This window comes from Hydractinia symbiolongicarpus, chromosome 1 (genome assembly GCF_029227915.1).
Source record: "Hydractinia symbiolongicarpus strain clone_291-10 chromosome 1, HSymV2.1, whole genome shotgun sequence".
Lineage (NCBI taxonomy): Eukaryota > Metazoa > Cnidaria > Hydrozoa > Anthoathecata > Hydractiniidae > Hydractinia > Hydractinia symbiolongicarpus.
In genome coordinates this window covers 22493126-22504342 of record NC_079875.1, presented here as the reverse complement: position 1 = coordinate 22504342, position 11217 = coordinate 22493126, and the positions used below count along the sequence as shown (strand labels likewise).

At 34.8% G+C, this 11217-nt stretch overlaps 1 protein-coding gene across 2 annotated transcripts; it reads left to right on the top strand.

The window, feature by feature from the left end:
- The first annotated feature begins 2677 nt into the window (after window positions 1-2677).
- On the top strand, window positions 2678-10334 carry LOC130646598 (growth factor receptor-bound protein 14-like). 2 transcript variants are annotated; one of them, XM_057452533.1, is made up of 12 exons: window positions 2678-2800; window positions 4511-4803; window positions 5121-5280; window positions 5660-5781; window positions 6359-6439; window positions 7262-7399; window positions 7839-7952; window positions 8253-8348; window positions 8948-9043; window positions 9118-9389; window positions 9627-9723; window positions 9805-10334. In XM_057452533.1, the coding sequence occupies exons 1-12, from the start codon at window positions 2719-2721 to the stop codon at window positions 9946-9948; spliced, it is 1695 nt and encodes a 564-aa protein (XP_057308516.1). In that variant the 5' UTR covers window positions 2678-2718; the 3' UTR covers window positions 9949-10334. The 2 variants fall into 2 exon arrangements, with proteins under 2 accessions (XP_057308516.1, XP_057308517.1); XM_057452534.1 differs by lacking the exon at window positions 7262-7399.
- The last annotated feature ends 883 nt before the right edge of the window (window positions 10335-11217 follow it).

Here is an 11217-nt window from a genome sequence, read left to right as displayed (position 1 = left end):
ATATACCACGTAATATCAATAATGTTGATACATTCAATTTTGGGAAAAAGACTGCCTTAGTTATATGTTGCAGATCCTTTTCCGCCTACTTCCTTGACTCTAAGGATATGCTACTTATAAGGATTCCATAGAAATTCAAGGGGTAGTAAGTGTCTAATAAACAAATATAAAGCTGAATATGTGTATCATATCAATCGTCCTTAGCCTTGGTTGCTTATAAAAAGAGGTGTACACTATCATCATCATCAAATTGGAACTAACCAAACACAAGATGGCGGATGCAAAATGTAAACAAAACTAAACTGTTATGCAATTACTTGCTTAAACAAGTGTTTAAATATACAAAAACTGTTTATAAGGAATGGTAGTGTTTTTTGTCAGTCGATTCTTTGGATTTATATGATTGCTGCAATAAGCCAAATACGATCAGGAAGCGCAACCTGTGCCAGCGAGTGTTACAAGTATTTCGAACTTTTATTCTTGTGGAGCATGTTAGCGAATTTGTAAAAGCTTATCGGGCTTAAAAAACCACTGGAGAACTTGCAAGTCCTTCGCAAAAGCAGACGAGGCTACAAGTGTTGATACACCGATAGTTATTCCAGACAATATAAACAAAAATGTCTTTAAAAATGATATACACGACGCGTACGAGAGGATGACAATATGGAGAAAGAACACTTTCCAGTAACCAAAAAAAGAAATTCGGGTAAGAGCTTTATTCAAGAACTCACCTATGCTGTTGACGATGATTTGCTACTTAGTCCAATACGTGAATTCTGTTGTTGAAAAGTATTGATAAAAACGCTATTCTAAAAGTCGCAGTAAAAACAAAGGAGGCAGTAAAATTTTTGATGCAGGGTCTAGTGATCTCCTCAAATCTCTTTTAAATTTTTATATGGTGACATGCTCTCATCGCATTGCAGTACCCAAAGTTCAGATGCTTGTGTTGCCTGTAGGCTTATACACTTAGAAAGAGCCCGGGGCTAAGACCTATAGGCATCGGAGAAGTAATTTGTCTGATTGTCGGCAAATTAGATGTGTCGAGCTTAAGTTGGTACACGCATTTTTCATAATAAAGTTATCATTCACGTGGATGGCTTCTTACAGTAAGTTGCAAACTGAAATGTCTGAGGTATTAAATCTTATCCATGTTCCTATTAACCTCAAGATGAATATTGAAAGAAGTAATGCAGAAGAAAAAGTTTGTCACAAGTGGATCAGTTTAACCATACAAAATTCGCTACTCGTTAAGTCTACATTGTTAAACTGTGAGTTTACTTAATAATGATCAATCTGTTAACCTGCAAGAAATTTTGTCCTGGCTATATATTACCGTGAGCCTAGAAAAACATTTTTTATTCTATTTCCGATAAGCGTATTGATCGAATTTGTTGCCAAAAAAATCATAGCATTTCGCATTTTCTTGGTTTGTGGTAGACCTGATCTGCAACAGATCAAGTATATATATTACGGATATTTGTATTATTAACACCACAAAGAATAATGAAGTAGGCGGAAGGTTCATATGTTACTTTTGATGTTCTGATTTTTGTAGTCGACGCGATGGTGTTTTGCATTATAACCTTTCGTTGCAACCAACCAACCATGAAATCAAAATATTTTTTATTGTTTATTTAATAACCAAGCAACTACTTTAGGGGCAGAAACTTTCGCGGGCATTAAATTTCGCGTCAAAAAAAACGCGAAATATTTGACAAAAACTTTTACGTTTGCCGATTTTTGAAACAAATTTCCCGGAAAAAACTTTCGCGAATTCAAAATAAGGTTCATATTCACGTGAAAAAACTTTCGCGAATGGGTAAAATCCAAGAAAAAAATTTGTTCGTTAAATCACATCTTGGGTATTTACCGTAATCAAAAATGTATAAAATATACAAGGTTAGGCTAAGTAAATTTAATTATCTTCCTTTTTCCCATTCTGAGTCAGACAAATACATGTCTTAAGAATTGTATAAAAAAGATTACCCACAAAAGTTGTATTCGGAAAATTTGTTAAATTGTTCAGTCTGACGACATCTTGTCATAACATGAAAATCTTTGTAACGTGAGAGCCAAAAAACCCGTAATTTCTGGAATCTGACTGGCTGGTAATATTCTCCATTTAATTCCAATCCTGTATAAAATAAAAACATGATTAGCAAACCAACCAATAAAACTACGCTATTTTGCTCTGTTCAGCATTGCATGTGGATATTACGATACATCAAAGATTTCTATAGTATCCATAATTTCTTGATAAAAAAAAAAGAACCTTCGATCTTTTTTATTTCGTATGTATGGAGATTGTTGTCCGGGATATACGTTGAGCTAAATTTCCTGCGTATGTTTTTAAATAGGACATTTTATTGTTTTCTTGAGTTCTCTGAAAAGATTGCGGTAAGTAAGTCAAAGTTCATGTTCCTAAATATATAACGGTCTTGTGTTGTTCTGAAAATATGTCGAAATTATTTTTTGTGTTTTCATTAGGTATTTAATGTCTCTTTTGTCAATCACATACATGACATTGCATCTAATGTGATTCCCTTGGCTATCTTTTGACAATATTGAATGTATATTAATGTTTTGATTCTGTAATTTGCAGTTAAATAGACTCATTAGTAGAGTGAAATTCTTTTTATTTAATAGCATTTATAAAAAATGTGGTTTTTAATAAGAGCGACTGAGATAAGACTGTTATCTGTTTAACATGCTGATTCAATGAGAATTACGTGTGTTAGCTGCTTGCAAGATTGGCGCACAGAGAACGATTTGTTTATAAAAATGTCGCATCATGGCAAAGGTTAGTGCTTCGCTTCTTCTTTTTCTCATATAAAAATATATAAAGATAATATATATAAATAATAAATAAAATAAATAAATATAAAGAACTACTTTTCAGTTGATATTACGTCCAATCATTATTTGTCTATCTCATACCACAACTTCAAGATGCATATAAATGTAAGCTAATATTTGTGAGTGTTTGTTTTTGCTGATAGCTAGCTAATATTTACACGATAAAATGCTAGTTAATATTTACACGATAAAATGCTAGCTAAGGAAAGAATAATATTCTCGGCCAGTATTGACATTGTTTACAAATATCTTTGCGATGTGTTGCGGAGATATTAGTGGGTGGGCGAGAAAGAGATAGCATACAAACCGTTTTCTTCGTGCAAATTCCATAGGGAGTTTTTCCTTTTTTTCAAACATTTCCATAAGTTGAGATAATAAAACTCAACTTGAATAATACACCTTTCCCGAGACTTATTCTTTTGATGTGCCGCAACTTTTTCTGTTGAGTTTTATGAAAAACGGACAACAGATTTGAATTCCTTATCAAAAATGTCATAAACAAAGAAAATTTCGAAACAATGCAGCAAGTAAACAACCTGCTATTCTAATTTAAAGATTTGTGGCATGACTAAACTCTTTTTGAAAACGAGGCGGGGCATGGTAACTTGAGCATTAAGAAGACTTTAACTGTGATATATATCTCCTCAAAATAGCACTTTCTGTTGGCGTATCAAGTTAAACTTTTACACATAAATTAAACAAACTATGCTGAATTCAAATATGGTATTCATATTTTACGAGTTTAAAAAAAGTATGGCTCATGGTCTCGGGAAAGGTGTATTAAATCTCTTTATTGGATACAAAATAGAACATCATTTAGTCAACTTACTGGTTTCATAATTTCATTAAAGTTAACCCTATTTTACAGTCATTAAAAATGTGACGAGGTTAACACGTTTGCAGGGTTCCATTTTCATTTGTCTTGCCTGGCAGTCATTTGAACGGGAGATTAATATTCACATTACTACACAAAGAATGATGTGCTCCTAAAATCAACTTGACATACCGTTATGCTTCGAATAAACGCCCGGGGCGTTTATTAAATTTTTTGACATTTTGGGGGGCGTCTATTCGAAGGGGAGGGGGGCGTTTAAAAGAGGGGCGTCTCTTTTACAGTTTTATGGATACCTATAATATAAACTTTACAATATATCTAAATTTCCAACCTCAAACCCTAGATTTAGGAAAAAGGTGTTTATAGAAATTTCCTTATTTTACCGATGTATCAAATATGAGAGATTGTGTTTAGTTGTATTCATGAAATGTTTATATTATAATAGCACCATTAAAATTGTCTTTTAATTAAAAGAGCAAAACAACAACAGTTATTGACTTTAAATATACTTTTTCTATCGCCTCTATTCGAGGAAAACGTTTATTAAAAAATTGACTGAAAAAAGGGGAGCGTCTATCCGAGGGGAGCGTTTAATAGAAGGGTGCATTTATTCAAAGCATTGCGGTACCGGAGGGGGGGGGGGACTCTTTACAAGTCCATCAACAGTTTCACATTAACCAATTATGCGATGCAATTTTACAGGACTGAACTGCCTCGTGTGTATAAACAAAAATAATATGTTGTATGCATTTCTTTACGATTACTTCAACTGTCTTTATTATTATTATTTTCTCTTTAAACAATTAAAAAAAACAACAGGATCACAGAGGTATTTGCCTATACCAAGTCAGTCACAGTCACACACCGCGATTAGTGATGTCAACACCGGTCATTGTCATGACAACGACATTCGAAAAGTGAAAAACATTGTCGATCTGCTAAAAGACATCAACGAGCCAAAGAAGACATGTGTGAAAGATAGAAGCAAACGCTTGTACAGTTCTGCTGATAATTCACCTACATTGAGCAGGCGTATACCACGATCCAAAGTGGAGTTTCGAGAGCGACATAATTCAATCAGTCCGAGGTTGTCTTTACCGAACATTGACAAGGTAATCAAAATTGGTTGTGCAGATTTTTGTGAAAGACTTTCATTTAGTGCTTAAGGTACACTTCCAGTCTAGTGTAAAAATTGAATGTTGATAACATGAGCAGGTTAAAATTTCCTTTAATTCAATGCTAAACAATATATTAACAATCGCGTCAAAAAAAACTTTTATTACTTCAGGTTAAAATAAAATATTTGCACATTTTTCCGCACTTTGTGAATATAGTGCGTATAAACGTAATGGTTTTAAACGAACTTAAAAAGCATCGGATTGACAAGAAGCGTCTTAGGTTAGATTACATTCAAATTTTTCTTCGATAGTTCGATGTGCAAATATTATGTCCAGATGGTCAGATGTTCAAAGCTGAAGTCTTCAAAGCATGGACCGCGTTTCAGCTGGCTTGGAAAATTGCGCATGTTAAAGGCATGACAGAAAAGCTAGCATTAATAGTACAAGAAGTTATCACAGATCTGTGCTTGGGTTAGTTATCTTGTTATTATAAATCTTCCTACCTGAATAACTATCATGCCGTTCTCGGTAAGAAATGATACACAGCTAAGTTCCAAGCAGATCATATTAGTATCAAAGTTGATATATGTCATATCATTTTTACCCCCAGAACGACTTCGTTCCCAGTTCATATTCTTTTTGTAAAGTACCTGCTAGTCAGACGCTTTTTGCTTAAACGCATTCTATTAAAACAAAACTGTTTTTCGTGAAACTTTGCTTGCTTCGGCTACCATATTTGGCTTAGAGATAAAAAAGCTTTTAACGCAGATTTAGCGACAGCTTCCTTTAATAAGGACCACAAATAAAATGATCACCTCAGCGTTTTTTCACATGTTTGCATTTTATTTAGTCCGGCAAATAGAAGATCACGAAATTGTGTATAATGTCATGCAAAAGTGGGCTCCAGATTCCAACAATTCCTTCAAAATGATCGAAGACATTACAAAATACGATTTATTTAATGAACCTGCTGTAAGTTTTGCAAATTTATATAAAGTAGCTTGGAATATGGGATGGTTTACGTGTTCCGGTCATCAGATATTTGCATGTGGCACATATTCCGGCCATAGCTATTCCAAGCATCGCATATATATTGCATGCATCCTAACCATAAAAATGGGATTCCGTTGTTGTAAACACAAAAGACGGTCATTATCACGGAGAGAAGACGTTAGCCGTTGGTGAAATCCAAGGGGCCCTCCCTAAAGTTTAACGGAAATTCATCCTTTGCAACAAAGTTGATTAAAGTATATTGCAGTTGTTATTTCGTCTGTCCGTAGCACGACTTTTTTCTCGCGCGGCAGACAGACAGTGTGGTAGAAGACTAGTCGTTAACCCATCAAAAGTATTTAAGGATTCGTCCATCGAACATAATTCCTGCATTACATTTCGACCATCTTTTTTTCCTGAAAGCATTTTTTAAAAAAATGGTAGCCAAATCACTATTTTAATGCGAATAAATATGTGGTTAGCAAGTTACATCAAATTTGCTATTTTGTGTATTGTTTATGTTATTTTGACGATGATACAACAATATAAAATTTTGTAGGAACATTTTCCCATCGAAATGTTGCATATTGTGTCGACGGAAACCAAGGACTCGAAATCGCGAAGGAGCTCTCTTTTACGAGTAAGTAGCTTGTGTTTCCCTCCTAATTATGCGTAATTATGTGTGTCCCTCCTAATTATGCGTTCCTATTTGAACATGATAAATGCACCTTTTTAGTATTAACTTATTTCTCAATTGACGGATATTATATTTGTGGAAAAAAGCCTAAAGGCCTTTTTTTAAATCGGTACAATGATCTTTATGCCAGAAAAAATACAAGATGATCTGGGGAAGAGGTTGGGAGTCAAGATCATTATTCACAATATTTCTTAGACATGCTCTCAGGAGTAAACTATGTTCTTCATACTTAATAATGTATCAAACTCGTCCCCTGGCCCTCTAGCTAAGTTGCTATTGTGTATTAAGAAGGCTACACGTCATACTGAAAGAGAACTACTTTGTTCTTCACTAACATACTGCCTGGCAGTGAGCGGGATTCAATCCGCGGTCCCCATAACTGGGAGCCGCAGGCGAACCCACTACACTACTTGCGGCAATATGTTAGTGATGAACTCAGATAGTTTATCCGGATGGTGTGTATACATAGGTGAATATTTATCATAGCACATCCGTATTTCATTCTCAACAGAGAATGCTTCACCCCGATCAAATCTCTGATCATGACGGGCGAGTATAATGCGTGTAAGTCATACTGAAAGAGAACTACTTTGTTCATCACTAACATACAAACAAAGTAGTTCTCTTTCAGTATGACTTACACGCATTATACTCGCCCGTCATGATCAGAGGTCTGATCGGGGTGAAGCATTCTCTGTTTAGAATGAAATACGGATGTGCTATGATAAATATTCACCTATGTAAGACTACACGTGTTTTATTTAGTCCTTTATTTCACCAGACAAGCCGCCCAGCGTCCATGGTTGGGTGTACATAAAGGACTTTGATAAAAAAAACTGGAGAAAGAAGTACATGCGACTACAAAATTCATCAATCTATATTTTTGAGGATGATTCACAACAGGTAAGGTAGATATAGCAGTGGTGGCATTGGACCTTTTAGTAGGAAACAACACAACCCAAACAACAACCTCTACCGATGTCATTCTTCGTTATGACTGTTGTTTACCGTAATTTGGTGCGCAGCAGACGCGCATGCAACCGCTATCAACGCATAGCGATAGTTTAAATTGTCGAGTTGTTAGTCATACTACATACTACATCCAAGGGGTGAAAAACCTGACTCTCCGTATTTTTTTAACATTTAAATCGCTTGTTTTTATAAAACGCGTGTACTACTATTACAAGAAAATGCAAGCAATGTATTCACGTGTTCTCCTGTTCGAAATCTAAATTTTTATGATTTTAGATGCGACGCTTATTGGAGGGCGGTGCTAATTAGAGGGTGGCGCTAATTAGGGGTATGTTAATCACCAACAGGAAATATTGAAATGTTATTTTAGGATCTGGAATCTACGTCTCCATTATATCAATGCCTCTCTTGCAATCTTTATCTTGGTCTTCCAGAATTTATCGATGCTCATGGCGCACCTTATTCTCACTGCTTCTGCTTAATTGTAAGTACAACAGGCTTACTCGAGGTCTGGTTTTCTTCATAAGCAGTAAATGTCTGTCTCGGCCTCCTTGTTGGTTATTAATACGAACGAATGACTCTATCCTGAGGATTGTAAAATATAATTACCTGATTATAATGGCAATAGACAAAAAAAATGTACAACCACGTAATAGCGAAATTTCGAAGGAAACCTGATTAATATGACAACGACCTTGTTTGTTTGTTTGCATTTGTTTGTTTGTTTTCGTCTGTCCGTCCGTCTGTCCGTTTGTTTGTTCGTTATATGCACATTCCTTTTCAGCCAGAAGTTGTAATTAAGTGGGCAGAGATCAAATGTTTTTGCGTGCATTCACCCGAACTACTTAAAGGTTGGTTTTCAGCTGTTCGACTCGCAAAGGTTAGTTTTATTAGCAAAAAAGTTTGCAATTAAAAAAGCATTTTACTGCGCGAACCATGTTTTTTCTATTTTATTTGTTCCCCTTACCTATGGTGAAATGTTTAGCTGCCTACGTCGAAGTATTTGACTGCATATGTCGAAATGTTTGGGAGCAATCGGTTTCCAACATAGGTTTTAAACCTATGTTGGACATCGATTTAAAAATAACGGCTGCCATGTTTTTGTCTTATTATGTCGGATTTGCGACATGTTCGTCAAGGCAATATAATATAATAATATTTCTCTTATATTTATCGTTCTGTATATTTGAACATTAAACAGAAGTTTTTTGTTGATAAAAAGTCTTCTACCACTCAAATCAGGTACAATATGACATAATTTTTCTGATTCTGTTATCATTGTTTTTAACCAGACAAAGATATCAGAATTCAAAGTTTATGCACAGTACCGTGCAATAACTAGTTTTTATTAATATATTTATTTTAAATAACGCTTACGTTGAAAATGCTTTTCATTCAATGCATCAAAATTTTTTATGCACAACGTGACTATGTTGGCAAAATGTTTGTACTCAGACTAAGAAAATCTTATTTTTTTAGTTTGGTCAACAACTGTACTCGAATTTCAAAGAAGCAATGAGTAAAGAAGCCAACTTGCGCCGTACAAACAGCGCTAGACAGAGCATATTGGTTCGGGTAAGTGATTGACAACCACGATTAAAAAGCGCGTTAAGCACATTCGATTTGTTCTAATTTCTTTTTTGACTCAGAGGTCGTTAGGAGATCAAATCTACGAAGCGGAAAACAAGGCAGCATTCGATTTTTCCGGTGATAACGGAAGAGTCATTTCCGATCCTTTAGAAGCCTTACGCTTACACAATGAGATCGCATTTGAAATTCCAAAAACCGTAAAGCGAAGATCGACCACGTTTTCTCCTGCAATGATCCGTCGAAGTTATCTTGAAACAAAAGTTTGGTATCATGGGAAACTCGACAGGGAGCAAGCTATTCAATGTTTAAAGAAACATGGCTGCAAAGAAGGGTAAGTCTGTGTGTTGTCTATAATACCCCTCAGAAATCTAACGCAACAGAAATCGAAAATAATGCACGTAAGCTTCCCTTAACATACTCTATTGACAATGAAACAATAATTTACTACAAAAAAAGACGATTTCCTGCACTGTGTCTTACGAAAAAATGTTTTCCTCATTCTGATATCTCTATCTGTGACAGGCTCATCAGTGTGGCACGAAATTTACTGCTAACACATACATTTTAGGATGTTTTTGGTTCGCGACAGTAGCACTTCACATGGTAATCTAGTCCTGACAGTGCTTACAAAGAAAGGGAGAATCACTCATCATCAAATATTTCAGGTAAGTAAACTTTTCAACATTCTTTCTGTTTCAGTTAAAAAAAAGCTTGACACAAAGTAACGGAATGTTAATTTTTTTTAGAGTTGTTCACATTCTGGCGTAACATTGTACGGTATCGAACATGGTCCGCAATTTCAATCATTAGAACTTTTAATTGAATCATACCATTCCGGTGCAGTTGATGGAGCCGACTTTACATTAAAAAAACCTTGCCCAAAATTTTGATAATCGTCAATTAATAATATGTTCAGCATTTATGCTGAAACTCCATAGCGTCTGGTTAGGATGACATAACACATCAGATCAGTCACATAACATGGCACCCCTGCACAAAAATAGACGAAAAAAAATTATCTCTTTCCTGAATTTCTAGCACACTTTTTTATGACATTCCCTTATCTCAAGCTTTTTTCCCATGGTTTTTCTCTTATATTCTTTGGTACAAGCGTAAATTTTCCTGGGAAAGAGGTTACCGTCTGTCAAGTCTATTATAACTTAAATTATCATCGATGTTAGTTTCTTTTATTTCCTTTTGTTGTTATTATAGGCGTGAGTTATAATGTATATAAAAGATTATATCAATGTAAAATACACATATTTGAAATATTTAACAACCGTTTTGTGAGTTTGATCAGATATAACATTGCAGCGGACTTAAAAGAAAAAATTTCGCCCTTTCTTTCAGACCATCTTTAAACTTGTTTTTTCGTTCCAAAATAGTTACATATGGGTTCAGATTTTCCACACTGGTTATTGACAAAAACCAAAGTAAAAAAGTTACATGAAAGAAATGCCACTCCAGAGTCAAATCATTTCACTTAAGACATCGAAGAGAAATAATCTCGTTTCGCTATTCACTTAGCTTTGTATAGAGTGTAGACCCTAAGCGATTGAAACAGATTTTGTTCTCCAAAACACCGCTACTTAGAGATGGGTGAACGTGATAAAACCCTACGTAGTTGCGCTATGACTTCACGAATTTTTTTTATCTGACGTACCGCATTTTTTTAAAATACATGTTACCCTCACGAAAAAGTTAATAAAGTGTGAAATTTACGAAAAAGTTAATAAAGTGTGAAATTTTTAAAATAAGTATTATAAGCGATTGAAGCTTCGGGGAACAAATTTTCATTCAATTGAAACAAAAATACGATTTGTTGCAAGCGCATGAATAAAGAAGAGAAATCTGTAGTTAAAGATGATTTTTCGTTTCTTCTTCATCAAGAAGAAGTGCAATGGATGCTATTCCCACATTTTTTTACAACCGCCATCTTTCTGCGTAGCTGCATGCAAATTTGTTTCATAAGCACCCACGCGACACGAGGATAAAAATCATGTGCTTGAAACAAAATTTTTTTGTTGTTGCAATCGCATGAAAAATGTTCCGTGTCCCAGAAAATTTATTCAAAATGTTAATTTAAAACTTTGTTTAAAATTTAAACTCATTAAGTGGGATTATTTTCACAGAGCGAATTGTAAATGACGGATTCGCTG

Excerpts from the sequence above, each read along its gene's own strand:
- LOC130646598 (XM_057452533.1), top strand. The coding sequence starts at position 2,719 with ATGAGAATTACGTGTGTTAGCTGCTTGCAAGATTGGCGCACAGAGAAC. Across the intron at positions 4,804-5,120 it reads CTTTACCGAACATTGACAAG|TTCGATGTGCAAATATTATG; the intron begins GTAATCAAAATT and ends TTTCTTCGATAG. Across the intron at positions 8,349-8,947 it reads CAGCTGTTCGACTCGCAAAG|TTTGGTCAACAACTGTACTC; the intron begins GTTAGTTTTATT and ends TTATTTTTTTAG.